The sequence below is a fragment of the Gopherus evgoodei genome, chromosome 11, assembly GCF_007399415.2.
Source record: "Gopherus evgoodei ecotype Sinaloan lineage chromosome 11, rGopEvg1_v1.p, whole genome shotgun sequence".
Lineage (NCBI taxonomy): Eukaryota > Metazoa > Chordata > Testudines > Testudinidae > Gopherus > Gopherus evgoodei.
Window position 1 is genome coordinate 65,189,479 of NC_044332.1, and position 22,233 is coordinate 65,211,711.

Below are 22,233 nucleotides of genomic sequence, written 5' to 3' on the forward strand. Positions count from 1 at the left end.
GAGTGTATTGTGCTTCTAGTATGATATTACTGTGGGCCATCTTTTGCATGTGGCTTTATAGAGAGGGATAACTTTTTGCTGCCAGCTAATTAGATGCATGGTGTCAGATGGGTGAGCAGAACAGTAGTTTTGGCTCATGAATCATGATTAGGCTCTGTGGCAACCCAGCTGTAGAAGCCCTGCAGAGGCCTTGCAGCCAGAAGCACAGAATTAGAATTTTAGTCTGAATGGAGCTTTTGGCAGTGAATATTCTTGTGATATTTCACCTAGAATTGTTCATAGTAAGCTTTCCTTTATTGTCACCTTCCTCTCTCTTGACAGGAAACTCAGTAAAGCATCATAGTGCAATTATAGTTCTTTGTGTATTATCGTAGCTTTAATTGCAAGAGCAGCTTACATGGTTCTGTTTTGTTTAAGAGCTTTCCACAAGAGATTAATAAGAGTGAATAATAGTAAATGCTTTAAACTACACTTTATACCACATAAATATTACTCACTTTTGCAACATGGGGTGTTTTAATGACACTTACGTGTTGTTCTAATGTTCACAACATATTCACATCACCCACATATGCACTTTGAATGTTAAATAACCTCCACAGCTAATTTATTTTATGTTATGGTTTATTAGTGTAGTGCAACAATGCACATAGATATGCAAAAATCTGAGAGAATGGTTGATAAATAAAATTGTAAGGATCCCTTGGTAATAGTCCAAGAACATCTGCAACAGCTTTCGTAACTCTTCAGAGTGATCAATATCCACAAATTTGTTCAAAATATGTTGTTTGTAAATAAGGGGGAGGCTTTTTAAAGCACAAAGGAAAGGCACTTAACTGCCCTTTGTATCTTTTTGAAAATCTGTCCCCAGGGCCGCTGCAAGGATGTTTCGCGCCCTAGGCGAAACTTCCACCTTGCGCCCTCTCCTGTCCCCGAGCCCCCGCCCTGATGCGCCCCACCCCTCTGTGGCAGCTCCCCCCTCCACCCGGAGGCGCCCCCCCTGCGGCAGCTCCCCACCCTCCGCCCTGAGGCACCTCTCTGCACCCCAGCTCACCCCTGCGCCACCTTCTTCCAGAGGACGCCGTGACTGCTTCACTTCTCTTCCCAGGCTTGTGGCGCTTAAGCTGATTGGCCCTGCAAGCTTGGGAGGCGGGAGAAGTGAAACAGCTCACCCCTGCTCCTCCTCCTCCTCCCCAAGCACGCCGTCGCTGCTTCACTTCTCCCGCCTCCCAGGCTTGCAGCGCCAATCAGCTTAGGCGCCGCAAGCCTGGAAGGCGGGAGAAGTGAAGCAGCCACGGCATGCTCAGGGAGGAGGCAGGGCTGGGGTGAGCTGGGGCGGGGAGTTCCTCTGCATGCCGCCCCCCTTCCTTACTTGCTGCAGGCGACCCTCCCTGCGCTTCCCTGCCCCAGCTCCCTCTGCCTAAATGCCGGTGGCGACCGGGGTGACCGAAGATCTGGACATCGTGGTCGCTGCCAAAGAAAATACCACCCCCCATATGCCAGCGCCCTGGTCACCTAAATGGTTGCACCGGCTCTATCTGTCCCTAATTATACACAATGCTGCAAGTCCGTTCAGAGACTCTACTTGCAGACTACATTATGCCTGGCCCATCCCCACAGAGTGATTTAGCATGCTCCATCCCAGGCTCCAGTGATGAGCTTGACTTTCCCTGCCATTGGCCCTCCTGGCTGCTGGGTGATTCTGTGGCACTCGGTATCGAGAACCGAGAACAGGGAGACCTTCTCTTGTGCTCTCAGTGCTGCCCCCAGTCCCACTGCAGATGCCCAGGCAGCAAGAGGAAACATCCTGAGTGCAATGCAAGGGGTGTAGAAGAACTGTGGAATGGGGAACAGGAACAAGAATCAGAGTAGTGCAGGGATAGCACAGGAGTCACATGTGGAGTCGGTCACGGACAGGAGTTGGTGGGAGAGAATTAAGAACATGAGGGCCAGAAAGAGAGAAGAGCAGAGGTGCACAGGGTCAAGAGAGGGGCAGAAGGTAATGCTGGGGACAGGGTGGGCAAGGACAGAGCTATGGGGAGGATAATGACAGGAACAGGTGTACAGAAATGATTGGGGTGGGGATTGGATAGTAGAGTGGGCCAGCAACAAGTTGTGTGGCAAACAGGGTTTATGACAACTAGACAACATTCCCCTCGAGAGGATTCCCGAGTCTCAGTAGCCCTCTGCTGTCAGCAAACAGCCATGAAACCCCCTGGCAAAATGCTTGTTTCATCTCCCTCTAGTAGCTCGCCTGCAGAGAGGGAAATAGCTTTTTACTACCAGTTACTCCATTAGCTCAAGTGGCAGAGGTCTGTGTAGTGGATCTAAAGGTCCCGAGGCTGCTGATGACCTATTTCAGATCAATATGGAAACACATGATGCATTTTGATTTTTCAGTTTGCTTTTTAAAAATGTAGGACAGTGTATATAAACTATAGCTTATAATAGTGCAGTGATAGACTGTGTCATAATGCATACACACAAGGGGAACAAATTAAGGTTTGTGATAGACCTAGGCGAGTTGGGACCAGCAGAGTAGTAGAAGGGAGATATACTGGCCACTGAAGAAGTAGTTTTCTGGTCCCTGAGTGACCAGAGCAGAGGCTGCTCCAGGCTAATGAGAACACCTGACTCCAATTAACCGGCTGAGAGTCAGGTGAGGCTGTTAAGCACCTGACTCTAATTAAGGCCCTCTGATGCCCTGGGCAGGAACCCGGAGTAGAGAGTGGGCCCTGGTTCCCCCCAAACCACCCAACTCCTGATCAAACAAAGGAGAAATTGACCTGGACTGTGGCTTCTACCAGAGGGGAAAGTCTCTGGGCTGTTTCCCAACCCACAGGGTGAATCTGTGAGGCGAGCAAATCTGCCAGTAAGCACAGGATCCACCAAGGGAGAGGAGGAACTTTGTCACAGGTTGCACAGGCAACCTTAACACAGGCATTTCCTAACTTCTGAATGCTTGACTTTACAACCTGAATACCCCGTTTAGTGTGATTTTTTAATATAATTTATCATATACTGTAGAATACATACAGTTTTTTAAAATCTCAGACCAAACCCAATCACAGGAGAATCCACTCAAGTTTGGATTTTGCCTACTTTCTATCAGTCTATGCACCTGACTTCATCAGTCTCTTTAATTTCATGCACCTGCCATTGTTTTTTCATGTTCCATTGACCTAGCCTGTTGCTAGTCTCTTCTGTCTAGGCCTTCCTCTTTTTTAGCTTTCTAGGGGTTTCTTATTTTTTTATTTCCAGTTCTGTTTCTCTTGACTATATTTCTTTTTGCTGTAAGGCCCTCTCTGCTATCAAGATCCATTTCTCTCTCTTATTGGGTCTTCCTTAATTACTTCCTACCATACTTATATGCCTCTCATTACTGTAGTAGCTCAGTGCCTTACAGTCTTTAAAGTATTTATTCTCATAATGCTGCTGGGAGATAGGGAAGTCATATTATCCCATTTTACAGAATGGAAACTGAGGCACAAAGGTTAATTGACTTTCTCAGTCACACAGAAACAGAACAAGATACGTAACCTAGTTTCCTAAATCATGGGCTCCTATCCTAACCACTGGACCATCCTTCTCCAATTACCCTGCATTTTCTGACTGCTACCAGAGTTCCTTCTTAAGCCTTTTCTGTCTACTGCCACACTGCCTTTTCTGCAGCTAGGCCCTGTCCACTAAATGCTCCCTATCCTAATCATCACAATGGTGCTGAATCCTTTCTCAGTCCACCTTTACACTGGTACAAAACTCTGTGTACCAAACTTCTGATTTACAGAAATGAAAGGGGGGCCTGATACTCACGGTTCCCATAGTTGCCACTGCCACTTCAGGAAACTATTTTGAAACTTAGTGCCATGTTAATGCTACCCACGTAATCCTTCCCCTTTGATTACTGCTCTGCATTGCCACTTGGCCAATGACCATCTGATAAGGTGACCTGAGCAGGTCAATGAACATCAACAGCATAGTCCTTCAGCTAATATTGTGAAGACACAAATTGCTGCGTGAAGTGCTAAGTATTATTTTTTACAGTCAGTTTTAAAGGAGCAGTCTTGAAATGGCTCTGTTCTTGGTAGGGTGCAATAAGGAACAGCATGCTCTTTGGATATTAACAACAGTGAAAGTGAGAGGAAATGTTAACAGGAATATGAAGAGTGTAAGCATCAAGAATGGATGTTTAGATTAGTACAAAGGAATCTAAATATAAGTGGGGTAAAATTAAAGAGAAGAAAATATAGCCTAAATAACTTGTCAATTTCCCAAATGTGGAAGAGTCTCCCAAGTTAAGTGGCTGAAGCTCTGCTGCTAGACCCACTGAATCTATCCTGGAGAAAGTGCTAAAAGCACTAGAAAATATACTATGAGTAATAGTCCTGCACTGTCTTAATGTTTTGAATACGTTTTCTGATGCATGCACCATGTTTGGCATGGTAATTAGTATCAAGAAAACAGTTGCCATGTCACAAGGCACCAACATTCCACCTAAAACCTACTTTGATAATGAAACTCAGGACAATGTGGATCACTTCTCATTTCTCGGCTCAATTCTTACCAGCCCACTCAACCTTGCTAGGGAACTTGATGTAAAAAGTGGCGAAGCTTCTGTTTCCTTTGGCAAACTTACCTTGCATATTTGGAACAAGAAGTTGCTAACTCTGAACAAAAAGGTGTCTGTTGATCAGGCTTGTGTCCTTAGTACCCTCCTTTAGAGCTGTGAAAGCTAGGTTACGTACTCCGAGCAAGAGCGGAGATTGTACAGTTTCCACCTCCACTATCTTAGAAAAATCCTTGGAGTTACTTGGGACCAACAGATCACCAGTAACAGATCCTTAAGAGAACTGGCCTACAGTCTATCCAGACTATGCTGGACATTCACAGGCTTTGCTGGTTGTGACATGTGAAGCACATGTCTCATGATTGTCTGTCAAAGGCTGTGCACTGGGGCCAACTTAAGATTCACCTGTGATGCAGAGGAAGGCCAAAGCTCCAGCACGGTGACAAGGTCAAGCAAGTCCTCAAGAAATACAGCAACCCACTGACAACTGGAAAAATCCTGCCCACAATCCTTCAGTTTGGAGAAGTCAGGTTACGACTGGTGTAGTCATCATGGAGAGCCAGCAGAGAGCCCAGACTGAGGCCTGCAGGCGAGCCAGGAAGCAAAATATGCTTCAACTTCCATCTGGCGAGTGGACACTGTGAGGTTTACCGCTCACGCATTGGGCTCTTTTCCCATGCCATTGCTAAGCACCTCTGACTTTGCCATGTCTCCTTTCATCTGTCAAAATGTTGAACAGCCATATATAGCCATAGAGGTTGATTAGGTTACCTTATAAGTAATTTCCATCTCTGCCACATGTATGTTGAAAGACTAGAAACAGGGCACTACTTTAAATGCAAGAGCAATTAAAATTCAGCAGCCATGTGGGCATAGATCCTCAAAGGTATTTATGCTCCTAACTTACACATAAATCAGTGGGAGTTAGATGCCTAAATACCATTGAAGATCTGAGCCATGGAGAATATTGTATAGTGAGTTGAGACTATTGAGCAGAGATGAAAGGACTAGCCTGTTTATCAATAATAACTCAAAACCAGGTTTCAAGAAAAGAAAAGGAAAAAGAGGTTCAGGTTGAGTGGCTTATATTGCAAGTAAAGGCTGAGTCTGAATCAATATTTCCTTCTCTTAGTTATCTGAGCATTCACCATGGCCACTGAAACCAGGCATTGTTAACTGTAATATGGGCTTATTATACTGTCTCTAGCCTAAGCTATCTTTATGCGTGACAATATCATCTGACTTGCAACAAAACATTTCTGGTTATCAGTGAAACATTGATGAAATATGAAAGAATAAAAAATCTCTATCAATGGGAAACCTTGGCCTTGTAAAGCAAAATCTGAGCAAGTTTCACTTTCAAAAATACCCAGACATTTTTTAATATTTCTAAAAGGTGGAGGAAAGAATTAGCTCTCTGCCTTATTCTCTCTTTCTCTGCTCTGCTTAAGTCTCTGTCAGATTCTTTTGCTTTTTGTCACACTGTCTCAAAGAACAGTCCTTACCTTTTTCTTTCCCAGAAAAAAAATACTTTGCCACAAAAACAAACCTAGTATGTCACCAAGAAGATAAAGGGCAAAGCGTAACTTAAATATGCTGTGTCAGTCCGTCTCCATTTGGTTATCATCCTTGTGATCTGTGCAAGTGGTAATACCAGTGGTCATAGTTATCAAGTGCATTATTGGGAGTAGAAGAGGCCATCGATTGTCCATGGAGTGTCACATCAGCATGCATCATTGTTAAACAAAGAATTAAAACCCATATCACATGAGGTATTTCTTCCATAGGAGGCTAAGAATGCAATCTGCTGAGCATCTTATACAGTTGGTTCGGATCCTGCAGTTAGTGGGGGTTCTGCCTCAGCAAACCTAGTCTGTTGCTTTTACAACTTAGAAAAAATAAAATTGTGTCAAACTCAGCATAGTTCATGAAAAACATGATAGACCTGTGAGTTTAGGAAGAGAAAGAATATACAAGCCTTTGAGATCTAATTTCTGGGTAAAAAGTTTACAGCATTCTGAAATGTAAATATTGCAGGAGTAGCAGTTATGCAGGTAACAGGGCATGTATATACTGCAATGAGGAAGTGTGTTTGCAGCTGATATAGGCATACACAAACTATTTTCGCTCTATCTAGATCGAAGCTAGCTCAGGTCCTTCTACATGTGCTGTAATCACAAATCCTCATTACAGTGTAGAGATTACCATAGAGACAGCATTAAACTGTATCTGCCTACAGTAAGAATAACAGCTTCTGGCACAGGCAGCAGTCTGAAAAGTAGTATTCATGAACGTGGTAGCAAAACTAGCAAGAAAACTCAATTGCAGCTATTTCTGGGGAAAACAATGTTATGGGGTGGGGAGAGTGTTTAACCTCCAGATTTTCACTAGGGTTAAAAGCACTAAAATCCCACATTAATAAAATACTTAATGAAAACCAGACAAAACAGAAAATCCCTCCCCCAGAAAGGTAGAGAACGTGTTGGCTAGAAACAGATGTGAAGACGTGGTTGCCCCATCTCAAAAAAAATATATTGGAATTGGAGAAGTTTCAGAAAAGAGCAACAAAAATAATTAGGGGTATAGAATGGCTTCCATATGAGGGGAGATTAATAAAACTGTGACTTTTCAGCTTTGAAAAGAGATGACTAAGGGGGGATATGATAGAAGTCTGTAAAATCATGTCTAGTGTGGAGAAAGTAAATGAAGAAGTGTTATTTACTCCTCATAACACACAAACTAGGAGCCAACAAATGAAATTAATAGGCAGCAGATTTAAAACAAGGAAAAGGAAGTATTTTTTTCCCATAACACACAATCAGTCTGTGGAATTCTTTGCCAGAGAATGTTGTGAAGGCCAAGACTATAACAGGGTTCAAAAAAAGAACTAGATAAGTTACTGGATCAATGGCTATTAGCCAGGATGGGTGGGGATGGTGTCCCTAGCCTCTGTTTTCCAGAAGCTGGGAATGTGTGACAGGGGATGGATCACTTGATGATCACTTGTTCTGTTCATTCCCATTGGGACACCTGGCATTGGCCTCTGTCAGAAGACAGGATACTGGGCTGGATGGACCTTTGGTCTGACCCAGTATGGCCATTCTTATGTAAACAATAATCCCCATCCCTCAGCCCCCAAAAAAGAAAAGAAAAACAAACAACCTCCCTCCTCTCTGTATTTCTCTTCTGAGGATCTCATTTCAAAAGACTTTTAAAGTTATGTAGAGACTGGGAGCATCATCAGTTATCAGTTATAATCAGGCCCAGTGTGCAGTGAACTGTGCTAAGCTCGACACCAGCTGACATCCTCTTACCCATAAGGGAGTCAGACCTCTGTCATGTGGACAAGGAAGAACCTGGAAGAAGAGCATGTGGAACACCTACTCTTTCTGCCTTTCTTTCACTATGATGGTTCTACAGATTCTAAGCCTGGCATATTTTTTCCTATTTGGTATGAAGAGAAGTGCAGATGCTAACTTGTGTTTTTTCCTAGAAACCCGTTTTCTGTTAATATAATGGTGAAAATTAACACTGGCTACATTTCTTATTTTATTGCCAAACTTATCATTTGATCCCCCCCAAAAAAATGAAGCTGAGATTTTCAAAAAAACCTAAGGAAGTTAGGCACCCAAACGCTACTGAAATTCAGATGGGCACCTGACTAACTCCCTTAGTGAGTTATTTGAAAATCTCAATCTTGATAAATACATTCATTGCATTTTTAAAGTGAATTTTGAAAAGTGTTAGCATGCATGCATTTCCAAGCTTATTTAGTATGTTTTCTGCTTGCCTAATATTAATTTTCCTGCTTGTGGAACATATAAAAATATTCCGTATTTTTAACTTCTGTTAGCAAGAATAATCCCATTATACCAGAAGGAGGGAAATAGTCTGCCAAAACCACTAGCTGTAGTCAGGAGACTGTAACTTACTTACACTCCACTTATACATGTGACACTCCCAGAACCATACGAAAAAGTGCAGGTGAGTGCAAGGTGAACCAGGACATCTTCAGCATGTCTCACACAATTATAAATCCCCAGATACTTGAGATGATCTTTTAATGGGAAATAAGAAACTAGCTCTTACTGGCTTTGCCTAAAAGTGCCAACATTCTGCAGCTGAGCTGCCCAGGTGTTTACTCTGAGTGCGTCATTAGTGTTGCAGTGGCATAATCACTGATTGAAGATTATCGCTAAATGCAGGAAACCTCACTTGCTTGAAAATGATTTTGGAAAACTTCCCAGGTTATATATTGCAGAAGACTGAGTTAGTGTGGCAATAATTATTACATTGCCAGAATGAAGTAGAACTCCACATCTAAAAATGTTCTTAGTGCTTTGCCAAATAAGTGAAATGTTCATATACATGATCTGTCTTGACTGCATCAGTCAGTCAGACAATCAAGGTTAGGTTGGGGGGACAGGAATCTCTTGTTTTGAACAAGCAAAAAGAATATTTTAAACCCACAGACCTTTTCCTTTCTTTTTCTCTGGTGGCTGTTTTTTGTTTTTCATTTTTCCGCTGGCCACTTGTAGAACTGCTGTGTTCAATATTAAAATAATACATTTACTATGGGCATTTTGTTTCAAAACTTAAGTTTTCCCAGTGATTTCTTTTGCCAGGTTGGTTCTATTAGTTTTGAAAAGGCTAAAATTCTGCCTTCAGAGTCAAACATGCAGTTTCCTCTGAATTTAGTGAGAGATGTACATACACTCATCGGAGGACATTAGCTAGCCTGAATGTGGTGTTTAGCAAGGCTCAGTTTAGACACCCTTGCATACTCCAGCTTAGTCAGCTCAGGCATTCGTGTACATATGCACAGGCCCTTTGAGAGCAGCAGCATCCACAAAAAACCTTTTTATTGTGGGTATACCCAATTCTGGGCTACTATTCCCCCCCCAGTTATGCTGCTTCTATTCTTTTCATCTTGCCTATATCTTCACTACCTGGTTTTTGACCCTTTCCTTCTGTAGAAAGCAAATGGTTCCAAATTAACGTAAAATATTTTTCTTTAGTGGTACTATTTCTTCTGGCACACTGATCCTCTTTCTACATCAAATGCATTAAATTCTTTCTGACATCAGCATTACCCCTTGATTAAATTACAATACTCAATTCAATTGGGTGTCATGTAGACTTAGCTATATATAAAGCAATATTAGTTTTGTAATGCTGCTTTCTGTTTCACTTTACTTTCCACCAGAGATTTTTCTTGTTTTCTTTGAATTTCCTGTAAAATAAAAGACATTTCCTCTTAGTGAAGGTTGTTCTACGAAATGTTTATGTTCAAGATGTAACCCTTCTGCCCCTCTGAGTTGGCAGCAACAAGGGCCGGGTTCAGTATCCAGGGGTTCCATTTCAATAACACAATGCAAAACCGGCTCGAGCCCCCACTCAGTGACCTGGGACAATTACATACCACCCTCTCCGGGCACCTCTAGGAGGCAATACATCTCCTCTCGCAATCACGGAGTCCGAGTATAGCAAAATCCTTTTAATAAAGGAGGGAAACAATGCGGCATTATGTTGGGGAAACACCACAAACAGGATTATAACACAAACCATGAGCAAAAGACCCACCTCCAAGTATGTTTGGCAGAGTCCTTTTCCCTACAGGGTCTTAAGTCCAAATCACCCCAAAGTCCAAGAACCCAAAAGTCTCTTTCCCTGTTCAGTGCCACCCCAGTGTTCAAAAGTTCATCTGCAGAGTTTATCCCCCCCCATCCTGGGTGGAATGGGGGGGGCACACAGGGTGTTAGGGGGCACCTTATGTGAGTGAGGCCGACTGCTGCGCCTCTCCATGGAGGTCTGCTGCAGCCTTCACCACAAATGGCTCTGCTCCACCAGCCGTTCCGCTCCACTCCACTCCTCCAGCCGTCCCTGCAAACTGCTCCACTCACTGTTCTGTGAGCTGCTCCAACCATCCCACAAGCTGCTCCGCTCCACCAGCCATCCCATGAACCACTCCAGCTGTCCCCGCAAACTGCTCAGCTCCACTCCTCTGCACTGGCTCACTGATCCAACTGTCCTGCAAACTGCTCTTCCAGCTGCTTAGCAGTATATCTGCAGGCTCCCCCACTAGTTAACACAGCACTCAATGATCTCAGCTCAGTAGTTTTAGCTCTTTTAGTGATTTCAGCTTGTAGTAGGGGAGCCCCAGTGCTGGTGCACTATTGGCCCAAAGTGAATTCAGCTTAGCAGTCTCTAGCTAGACTCCTAATAAAATCAAAATTAGCTCTGCTATTCAATAGTGGAGAGAGAAAAGGAAGTGCAATTGGTGTGCTAGGCCCTCCAGAGGGGCCCATACCATCAGATACACACACCTATCCCCAACCTCTCTCCATTCACTGGGTTTTGGCACCCATGTCCCTTGTCTAGCGAGTGCTATTTACTTGAGGGTGAGATTCTCTGTCATAAGGCAGTTTCATAGTTCCTCATTCACATAATCAGGGTGACAACACTTTATTCCTCCTGCCCTAATAACAAAGAAATTGGGGATCCCACAGCGGTCAAAGTAACCATTTTAGGCTGCCGTGGGGTATGCTAGGCGAGGTGGGCGTGCCTATGCAAACACGATCAGTCCCTGAAACTCTTTTCCACACTCACCATAATTCACCACCAGATGTCCAGGTGAGTCCTGACTCTGCTTACAAAGATAAAGGAGAAGCAGCTAGAGAGACAAAGCTCTATTGCTTAAATGTGCTTATCCGTTTTTGTCTGTACATTATTATGATGGGTTGGGTCACAGAAATGCCTTTGGGACTGCCACCTGATGTGCTGGGACTACCTGTGAGCCTGTTTTCCCTGCTTGGGACTCCAGTGCCTTGCCTTGTTTGAGTCAGACATGCTTGCCTGCCGCAAACGAAGTCTGAACCACGTCCCCCACAAGCTGTAGGTTTAATTGGAAGCAGTGTAAGAAGTGCTCCTGTCTCCAACACTTGGATACCCAGCTCCCAATGGGGTCCAAACCCCAAATAAATCAATTTTACCCTGTATAAAGCTTATATAGGGTAAACTCCTAAATTGTTTGCCCTCTATAACACTGATAGAGAGAGATACACAGCTGTTTGCCCCTCGCCCGGGTATTAATACATACTCTGGGTTCATTAGTAAGTAAAAAGTGATTTTATTAAATACAAAAAGTAGGATTTAAGTGGTTCCAAGTAATAACAGACAGAACAAAGTAAATTACCAAGCAAAATAAAATAAGGCACACAAGTCTAAGCCTAATACAGTAAAAACTAAATGCAGGTAAATCTCAGGTATGTTCCAATAAGCCTCTTTTACAGACTATACTTCCTCCTAGCCTGGATCCAGCAATCGCTCACACCCTTGTAGTTACTGTCCTTTATTTCAGTTTCTTTCAGGCATCTCCTTGGGGTGGAGAGGCTATTTTTTGTGCCAGCTGAAGACAAAATGGAGGGGCTTCCAGGGGCTTAAACAGACTTTCTCCTGTGGGTGGAAACCCCTCTCTCTCCCTGTGTAGAATCCAGCTACAAAATGGAGTTTTGGAGTCACATGGGCAAGTCACATGTCCATGCATGACTCAGTTTTATCCAGGAATTCCCAGGAAAGCTCAGATGTGGACTGGCGACTATCAAGGTTCTTTATTCGCCAAGTACTCCGAATTACTTGAATAACCCCTTCACACTGTGTTGACCAAATCTGCCTTAGGTGCTTTCTACAGCAAACGCTATAAATACAAGCATAGAGCCAAAGCTCATAACTTCAGATATAAAAATGATACGTGCATACAAATAAGATGAATACATGCAGAAGAGCATAACCTTTGCACAGATATGTTACATGGCATATCTAGCATAAACATATTCCAGTTATGTCATATTTACACTCAGAAGCATATTTCTTTAAAGCATTATGGGGTGCAATGTCACAATTATCTTTAAGCTTAACCAGTGAGGCCTCTTTCATAATTGTCTATGAAGTATATATCACAGAAGCCTAGTCTTTCCTCTTTTGTGCTGATTATAGTTGCCTTCCTTCAAACAGTTAATGTTGAGCATAGTGTTGCTATCATGACCAAGTCTCAGAGGTTTTTTTAATTTGTTGATAGTGTAGCAGCCAAAGTAATCTGCTGTAGTCTAATAATGTTAATGAAATTACACTGATAATTAATATAACCCTTCTGATGCACAAATAATTCAGTTGTTTGTAATAGAAATGATCTTGCCATTGTAAAGGTTTTAAGTGAATGTCAGAATCTGTGGGGAAAAAATTACCTTAAATATGTTAATTACCCATATTATTACCTGTTTTTAGGTAACTTTCAAAGCATCAAGATATTCAGTTTCACCAGATTTAAGATTTGTTCTTCTTGCATATGATGTCAAACAGGTAAGCAAGCTACTCATACATTCAGTTGTCTCCTTAATTAACACTTTAAACGTTTTATCATTTCTGATTTACTTTACGAATGCATTCCCATTATTCATGAGACTAAGATAGACTGATATATTAAATAAACCTTTTTTCTTCTTTTTTAAGTTTTGGGACAATAAACTCTGTGTTAAAATTCCACATAGGTGAAACATTTTTCTTCTTTTAATTTCAAAAATCAATATTCAGAAATAGGAGCATATTGATTTTATTACTTATTTTTGATAAACTTTATGTTGGTAACTCACCATAGACTACTTGTGTTTAGTATGCTGATTTTCTTGGGATAAATATATTAATTTCCAGGTCAGAATAAAAGCCGGACAAGTGCAGTGGTAACATTCCTTTATTGCTCTCTAGATCTTTAACCTTAACGATTACGTCTGCAACCTGGAAAAATATGTTGACAGCTAATAGAACATGCTACAGTGGTGTGATGTAAAGGAAAAAAAGTAACTTCTTAAAGACTGTTCTTTATTTGAGTCTCATTTTAAAGTCCATTGAAGTAAATGGGAGCTTTTCTTTCTTTCTTTCTTTCTTTCTTTCTTTCTTTCTTTCTTTCTTTCTTTCTTTCTTTCTTTCTTTCTTTCTTTCTACCAAGTTACAAGGAAGCAGTTATTACTAAATATAACAGCTGACATATCTGTATTTTGTGTTGTAGGATTTGACACAGTAGATAAAAGGATTCATGTTTGATTCTTGGTCAAAATATTTCTTTGCTCCTTGTGATTTTCCTTCCTAACTGTTATGTAATATGTTTCTGATGTGGCAAAATAGGGAATAATAGCAATGCTATATTACCCTATGTTATGTGGAGAACTTCAGTCAAGTAGCACCAATCACAAGTGTTACCCCTTATGTCTACATACACTTAGGGCTGATTCAGTGAGCTGCTAAGAGCCCTCAAATCCCTTTGAATTCACCACTTTACAGAATGATCCCTTTGAATTCACCACTTTACAGAAGGACCCTCTCTCTGTTTGTCATTATTGCTTTGTCTACAGTACTGTACTTCATTTTAAACTTCAATTATCAACAGATATTTAGAGGCAGAGAATGGTAGGTAGCCATTGTCTGATTACACCGCAAGAAGGACAGAAGACACTTGTTGTGGATTTTAATCGGGTTGCAACTTTTATTATATAGATGTCTGAGACTACCCTGCAGATAAAGTGTACAGTGCAGGCAAATCTGTGCTTATTCAAATCAATTCTCCAGGGCTTCCATCAGTCCCTCCTTTGTGTCCATTCAGGTCCCCCAGACGACCCATGGCTTGGATCTTGCCATCCACCACCCTCCCAAGAGGGTTAAGGTGGGCTATGAGAATGTGGGGGGGGAGTAAGGGTTGGCTCCCTGATGTACCAATCAGAGAAGTCCCCAAACCTCCCCCCCCCCAATTTTTTCCTTTATCCAGTACTTTCTTTTAAGTCCTTTACCAGGCCATTTATCTGGTCACTAGCTGCCTTTCCTATGGAGTACCTGCACTGGACATCCACCAAACCTTACAAAATACTTTTTGACATATGGCCTACAAGCTTTTCTTCTCACCAGAAAAGGTCCTGCCTCACAACCACTGTGGGGAAGGTGAAAAAACCTCACTCCACCGAAGTCAATTCCAGTGGTGCGGAAAAAATTCCTTCTCAGCCCCTTTTAAAAGGAGGGACTAGCATAATGGCCACAGGAAGTCCCAACCCAATCTGCCATTTGCCTTCACTAGGGGAAGGAGGGCGGGTGCTAGCTTTCTTGCTGTGTGGAACAAAGAGACTTGCCCCACCCAGGTTTCGTACCTTTATGCCCTTCAGACCTCACGTTCCTGGGTGTGGGGAGTCATTGCTGCAAAGCTAACCACCGAGCATCTTTTTTACAGCAGTTTCTGACCTCCTTCCTCCTCTTCACCCCCCACCCCCAAAGTAGAGCTGTCCTGCCCAGGTAAGCCCCAGACAGATTCTGCCCCACCTTAGTTGTGGTGCAGTCATTCCTTGTGCTAAAGCAGTTGAGCATGAACACAGGTGATGAGCAGAGTTTACAAATACTTCCTAGATTATTTGATTTTGGTGGCTTTTTCTGTTCATGAATTTGTTCAGACAGATCATGATTTTCTTTTAAAATTAATTTCTGCAAAAATGTCTAGCCCTTACTTGGACAAAAGTCACATGGTGTGTTTCTGTTCCTTGAAAATAGGCGTGTGACTCTCAAAATCTGAATTCCTGTACAAATTCTAGTGATTATGTTTTTCCATTATTTGCCTAAAACCTATTTTCTTGAAAATTCACACAAGTAAAATCATTTAGTAAAAAGTTACAGAAAACATCACAGAGGTGAAAACACAGGCAATACCACGTTAACCACATCAAACAAATATGCACAGTAATCATCCAGCTATCGGGTCTGATCCAAAGCCGTTGAAGTCAGCTTCTTAACCTCCCTGGGCTTTCAGTCAGGGCCCCCGGCTATACATGAATGTTCCAGTTGTACTATTTGTCAGGTGAACAATACTTGTATACTATAACAATGTGATGTTTGTTTTATTAATGCACATTAAAACCTAGCTTTTATATAGCACTTTCCACCAGTAGATCACACAGTGGCTTACAAAGGAAGACAGTAACATTATCCCAATTTTATTGATATATAGAGAGGGGGGCAGTGATGTGTCCAAGGACATCCAGCATTTCAGTGACAGAACTGGGGCTAGAATCCAGATATCTTGTGTCCAAGTTCATTGCTCTATCCACTAGGCTAAGCACTCGTCCACTGTAAATTAGCATAACTCCACTGAGGTCAAGAAAGCTACACCAATCAACCCCAACTGAACATCTGTCCTATGTGTATATGTGGTCACCTTAAAACAGTATCAATCACTACAACTGTTGCATAACATACTTTTATGCTATTATGGTGCATATGAGGTAAAACGTGTGTTTTCTTATCTCACGTCCTTGGTTCATTTAGAAAACTAGTCATGCTTGATCTACTTAATTTATTTAAAACATTGATTTGTTTATGATGTCGTCATACTTCAACAGCTTCTCCTCTGTTTTTTCTACATTATTTGCTTCATATTATTTCCTCTCTCACTTCCATTGTTAGGAAAGTGGGGTTTGATTCTGCGTACAAGAAGCCCAGGGGGACAGTGCTAGGAGAACCCTGCAAAGATGCACAGGAAGCTAGTGGCATCTATCCATCCGGGAGTGCCAGCTCTATTTGTTTTGCCTGGTCCTTGCCACTATAGCTCTGACAGTAGCCTGCCCCTGGAATTCCCCTTTAAGGGGATCAGTTGTGAAGCGATGATGTCATAAAGGGTTAGAAGTCATGATGTTCATTCTCCTCCCAGCCCTTCCCTTGCAAGCCTTTCCCAAGCAGAGATCCCCAGACCTACTGAGGACTGTCCCAAGGAAATCCATGTGTTGGTAACAATTTTTGGATTTGCCCCGTGTAATTAATTATAATTTCATAGATTTAAAATGATAGATTTAAAAATAGAAAATAAAGTATAATGCATATTCAATTATTTTAATGAGAGCAAGATCAGGCCAGATTCTTCCTTTCCCTGATGCCATCAAAAATGTATACTGTTATCATACAGAAGTATTTGCTTCTGGTAATAGAAGTACCACTCAGTAGAGTAAATGTACAGTTTTCAGTGGCACTCATTGGGAACCACAACTGGACTGTTTTAAACATTTAGAGCCAGAGCCTTAGCTGGTGTAAATCAGTATAGCTCTGTTGACTACACTACCTGAGAATCTGACTCTTATTTTCCCTTACTCATTGTGCATTATCAACTGAATTGTAACCCTTTTGACTGGATTGAAGCTATTCATAAATATTTGGGTAATGGATTTTTCTTTAATGACAGTAATAGTTTACATATGTTTATCTGTTTTCCATTGTGACATAGTAATACAGCCAGTGCAGAATTATAAATCAACAGAGTTTTGTAAAGAAGCTAGTATAATTCAGATGAATAAATTGAAGTAAAGTAGGAACAAATGTTTCTTCAAGACATTTGTCATGAAATTGTAATTAGAAACAAGGTTATTTTGATGTTTGGATTAAAAATAAATGTTGAGTTAAATGAAATAGTTGAATATTTATTTTTACCATAGCCAGCATTTTCTCTAATTTATTTTATGCTTGGAATGGCAAATTTTAATTAAATTTGCAGTTGTTTCAGCACAATTAAGATTGTCCTTTATGCATAATGGGACATAAATCTGCATGAAAATAAGCCATCTTTGAATACAAAAGTAATAATTGAATGAATCATTTAAATCATGCCTAATCAAAGGAACAAAGGAATCAAACTGTGCCACAGCAGCTGGTTTAGCATTGTTTTCTAAACTCGGCATGCTTCAAAATAATAGCCTTTATCATGTGCAAGATAGTTGTGTTATGAAATAATCTTTACATTGTGGCATATTGATTTCTGTACACACGTTTGTCTCTACCTTTATGACAGCGCACTACATAAAGTGGCTTGATGTTAAGTAAACTGAGAGGTACAGTCACCTTAGGGATTACTTGTAACAACAGTGAGATGGGAGCTGTGGAAGTGGCGGAGGTGGTTTCATTGTATTCACTGCTATGTAGCTTCACATATTTCCAGTTCTCTCTCCTGTTCTCCACAATTCTGTGACTTTGCCAAAACTCATGTGGATCAGCTAAATGCAGCTCAGACTTCCATTACTGATGCTCATGCTATTTGACGAACATCCCAGAAAAAGGTTCTTGCTTTACCAAGTAGTTAACCAACAGGTGAGAACTAATGTAAGGAATGAAAGTAGCCTATATTTTCAGGGCATGTGAAAAATATGGCAGTAATTAGACCATTGCTCTGTGCCATCCGTGCATTTATTGTATACAGAATGAGACGGATGGGGAATGGTAAATCTTTGACTTTCTTGCAAGGTTCTCATTTTCAGCCAGGGTCTGGAGTGGGTGATGTGACATTCAGAATGGGTGGAGGCTATATTAGGAAGCTAGTGAGGAGTGTGAGAGAAGCAATTCTCTCAATGTTGCTTTTAATAAGTGACATGCTAAATCTGTCATTTCAACTCTTCTTTTTTTAACTCCAGTACCTGTTGATAGTAACAGCTGCCAAAAAGGCAGGTAAAGTTCTGCTTACAATAAGGAAAACTGCATGTGCTTATTCTGCCTTCCCTTCTGCACTGGCCCTAAAAGATGGCACATTAGTTCGCAAGCACGCCCCGAGCACTAAGAAGCTTAGCAAGTTTCTCCAAGGTATCTTCATTCCTCCCCAGAGCAGGGTTACCTCATAAGGGTTTGATCCAATGTCCACTGAAGTGAATGTGAGTCTTTCCAAATATAGGCTTTATTGGATCCTAATCCATGACCCTGCCAGAACTCAGCTTGGCATTGAAGAGTGAGCTTGTGAATTGGAGCAAATTTCCTTCTACTTTCCTCACCACTTCTCACTCCTTATATCTCCTTTTCCTTTCTTTTGACTTTGTGATCCCTTTCTTCTGATCCCTTTTTGTCTGCCACATGCCCCCTCTCTCCTTCAAATGCTTTCTCAGTGCCAACTTATTGTAGGAACATTTTCCTATCATCTTTCTTTACCACTAGTCATCTACAACTTGCCTTTCTTGAATTAAGTTCCTGTGGCAGGGTGATCACCTGTTCCTGCCTGGAAGGGCTTAAGACAGCCCTGGAGAGGGCTGGGGCATGGAGAAAAGCTGGACTGATCGGGGAAACAGCCTCAGCTGTGGCCACGCCCCAAACAGACCGAGCTGGCCCTGTAAAGGCCAGGGAAGCCAGGAGCAGAGAGAGTCTCTCTCTGCCTTCAGAGAGAGGGGGTCTGTCTGCTGGGAAGCTCAGGGTGCCTAGAATGAGGCAGGGCAGGAGAAAGGCCAGAGGAGCTGGGGAGCTCCAGGCTGGCAGCTCCCCAGGCTGCAGGGCCTTGTCCCAGGCCCCACAGGGGCACTGGGGTGCAGAGAGGAGCAGCAGGTCCAGACCCAACCTTGCCTATGATGAGTGGCTTACACTGCAGTCTGCCTCAGGGCATGGGGGTGAGTTGGTGACTGGCAGTAGCCTATGACTTAGGTGAGGTGGGAGTAGGGGTTCCTCGGGGAGAGGAGACCCCAAGACTGGTGAGTGTACTGCCAGGGGGCAGCACCCCAGATAACAGGGCATCGGAGTCCAGGGAGGGACATGGGGGCCAAGTGGCAATGGAACACTGGCCTGCAGAGGGTGCTCCAGGGCTGGAAACAAGCTAATTCCCAGAAGAGACCAGCAGGAGGCACCGCAGGTGTGAGTCCACTCACTTACAGTTACGTTTGCCCATTTTAGTTCCTGATTCACAAAAGCACTTATGCTGTGAACTTAGATACATCCCCATTCAGGAATCTATGGAACGTAAATGTGTGCTTGCCTACTAGATTGGGTCTTTAAACTGTAAACCCGTCGGACTAGGGAATGTGTGTAAAACAATACTAGCTTATAGCACTGTAAATGGTGGATGGATGTGTGTGACGTCTCCAGATGCTGCTGCTGTGATAGAGTGCTACATCACTGACCCACCATCTAATTCATTGTTTGTTCAATCGGAAGCTATACACTGGAAGAAGTGATTTTTAATAATCAGTTAGGGTAAGTGCAGGATGAAGGAGAATGCAAGCCTGTGCAGAAAGAAGAAGAGGAAGCTGAGTCATGACACTAACAGTTTTTAGAATTGATCATTCTATGTGAATGAAAAATATTTCAAAACACTTTCTGAAAAGTTGTAGTTTAATGCACCAAACAAAGTAATGACTCAAGCACAGCAAGATAGTTGAAGAGAAATCAGCAGAGATTGAAGTTGCTTATCCGCTGTGCGGGGATGCTTATCACCACTCCACTGTTATTATATGTATTTTTACGGAATAATAACAGAGCTGACCACAATCTACAAAGAACTGAGGGTAAATTGAGAGAAGTGGCATACTCATTGAGCTTTTCCAGTTTGCCTATGATATTGGCTTTTAGAGTGCACTGCAAAAGATCTTACAAGAGCTTATTTGCAGATTAAAAGAATCCAGGAGAAAAAATGCATTTAAAACCTTAATTATGGTTATCTGTTATGCATTATGAGATAATCTTCCTACCAATTACTTGGCAGTTAAGTGTTCAGTTATGTCAGTAATCTTATCTTCTTGGTCTGTGAAATTAATTATGGTAATTGTTCTGCTGAAATTGAAGGAGGAAAATCAGTTTGCTGATTGTTTTCTTGATCTAGAGATTATTCAGAGTTGGAATAAACAATGTGAAATATCAAAATCATACAGGTGTTTTCAACAAAATGATGCTGTACTGTTATGGATGTCTGACTATGGAGTATTATTTTCCCAGGAAGCACTAGCTGTAGGTTGGTGATGTTCCTATTTAACAAAGCCGCCCCCTGCATTCACCTGCACATCACTCATTTTTGGAGTACTGCACATGAAATAAGGAACTCTCTTTAAAAATGCTGCCTACCTGCCTCAAAGGTTGCTGGGGCCAGTGGTGAAATGGGGCAGTCTCAGCAGGAAGGGAAGGAGACACTCATTCTAGCACACTAGATAGCTCCTTCCCCGGTAGTCTCTGGCCATGGGGGAGGCGTGCTGATTGGCCAGCATTCCCTAGCTCCCAGAATTTAACCTGTTGCAGGGACCATGTGAACCCTCTTTCAACTCCATTCCAGCAGCCCAGCTCTTCCTCCCTCCCCCCTGAACTAGGAACAAGAATCTGGTCTGATGGATTCTGTGGGTCTAGCTGATGACCTGTTTGCAGGTCAGGATGGAATTGTATCTATCATGGGCCAATTGGCAGAGAACCAGGGAGGTTTTTTTTGCCTTCCTCACTGTGTCTTCAAGCCACAGTGACTTAAGTAGGAATACACTTAGTACCTTACTGACTTGTTTATTTGTTGCAACTTGTGGCCAGTTTCAAGTGTGTTAAAAAGAATAAAGTGAATGGTTATCTGAGAGAGAAGGCGTGGAATTTTGGTGATGGGCCTTGGGCTTACAGGTGAGACCTTGTGGCCCGCATGGCCTGAGGTCCCCACCCTTCTTCACCTTCTGCCCCTCTCCCGGGGGAAGGTAATTAGGACTCAGAGAGAGCTGAGCCCTGAAGGTAGGTTGACGAGAGCCTATCCTGAGTGACAGGTTATATGGTAAGGAACCCTGTAACCCCCGCACTGGAACCAATTAAATGCCTGGTAATGGAGAGTATGGGTGAAAGCAACCCCTGCCCCAGGTGAAAGTTTAATAAAAGTTGTAGCCTGCCACTTAATTCCATGCATGTCTGTTTCATTTTGCCCCTGTGTCCACATCAAAGGCAGATTTGTATTTACTCACACATAAAAATGGCCATAATGGGTCAGACCAAAGGTCCATCCAGCCCAGTATCCTGTCTTCTGACAGTGGCCAGTACCAGGTGCCCCAGAGGGAATGAACAGAACAGATAATCATCAAGTGATCCATCCCCTGTCACCCATTCCCAGCTTCTGGCAAACAGAGGCTAGGCACACCATCCCTTCCCATCCTGGCTAATAGCCATTGATGGACCTATCCTCTATGAACTTATCTAGTTCTCTTTTGAACCCTGTTATAATCCTGGCCTTCACAACATCCTCTGACAAGAAGTTCCACAGGTTGATTGTGCATTGTGTGAACAACTACTTCCTTTTGTTTGTTTTTAAACCTGCTGCCTATTAATTTCACTTAGTGGTCCCTAGTTCTTGTGTTATGAGAAGGAGTAAATAACACTTCCTTATTTACTTTCTCCACACAAGTCATGATTTTATAGACCTCTATCATATCCCCGCCCCAGTTGCCTCTTTTCCAAGCTGAAAAGTTCCAGTCTTACTAATCTTTCCTCGTATGGCAGCTGTTCCTTACCCCTAATCATTTTGTTGCCCTTTTGTGAACCTTTTCCAATTCCAATGTATCTTTTTTGAGATTGGGCAACCACATCTGCACGCGGTATTCAAGATGTGGGCGTACCATGGATTTATATACAGGCAATATGATAATTTCCATCTTATTATCTATCCCTCTCTTAATTAGCTTTTTGAACTGCTGCTGCACACTGAATGGATGTTTTCAGGGAACTATCCACAATGACTCCAAGATCTCTTTCTTGAGTGGTAACAGCTAGTTTAGACCCCATCATTTTATATGTATAGTTGGGATTATGTTTTCCTATGTGAATTACTTTGCATTTATCAACATTGAATTTCATCTGCAATTTTGTTGCCCATTCACCCAGTTTTGAGAGATCCTTTT

The 22,233-nt window shown here is 42.3% G+C and overlaps 1 protein-coding gene across 2 annotated transcripts in view; it reads left to right on the top strand.

Moving 5' to 3' along the window:
- DPP10 (dipeptidyl peptidase like 10) overlaps positions 1 to 22,233 on the top strand; it is an 863,493-nt gene that overhangs the window by 658,360 nt on the left and 182,900 nt on the right. For both annotated transcript variants that reach the window (XM_030580652.1, XM_030580651.1), the window contains exon 5: positions 12,851 to 12,925. In XM_030580652.1, coding sequence (XP_030436512.1) covers positions 12,851 to 12,925 — 75 coding nt within the window. The remainder of the gene's footprint in view (positions 1 to 12,850; positions 12,926 to 22,233) is intronic.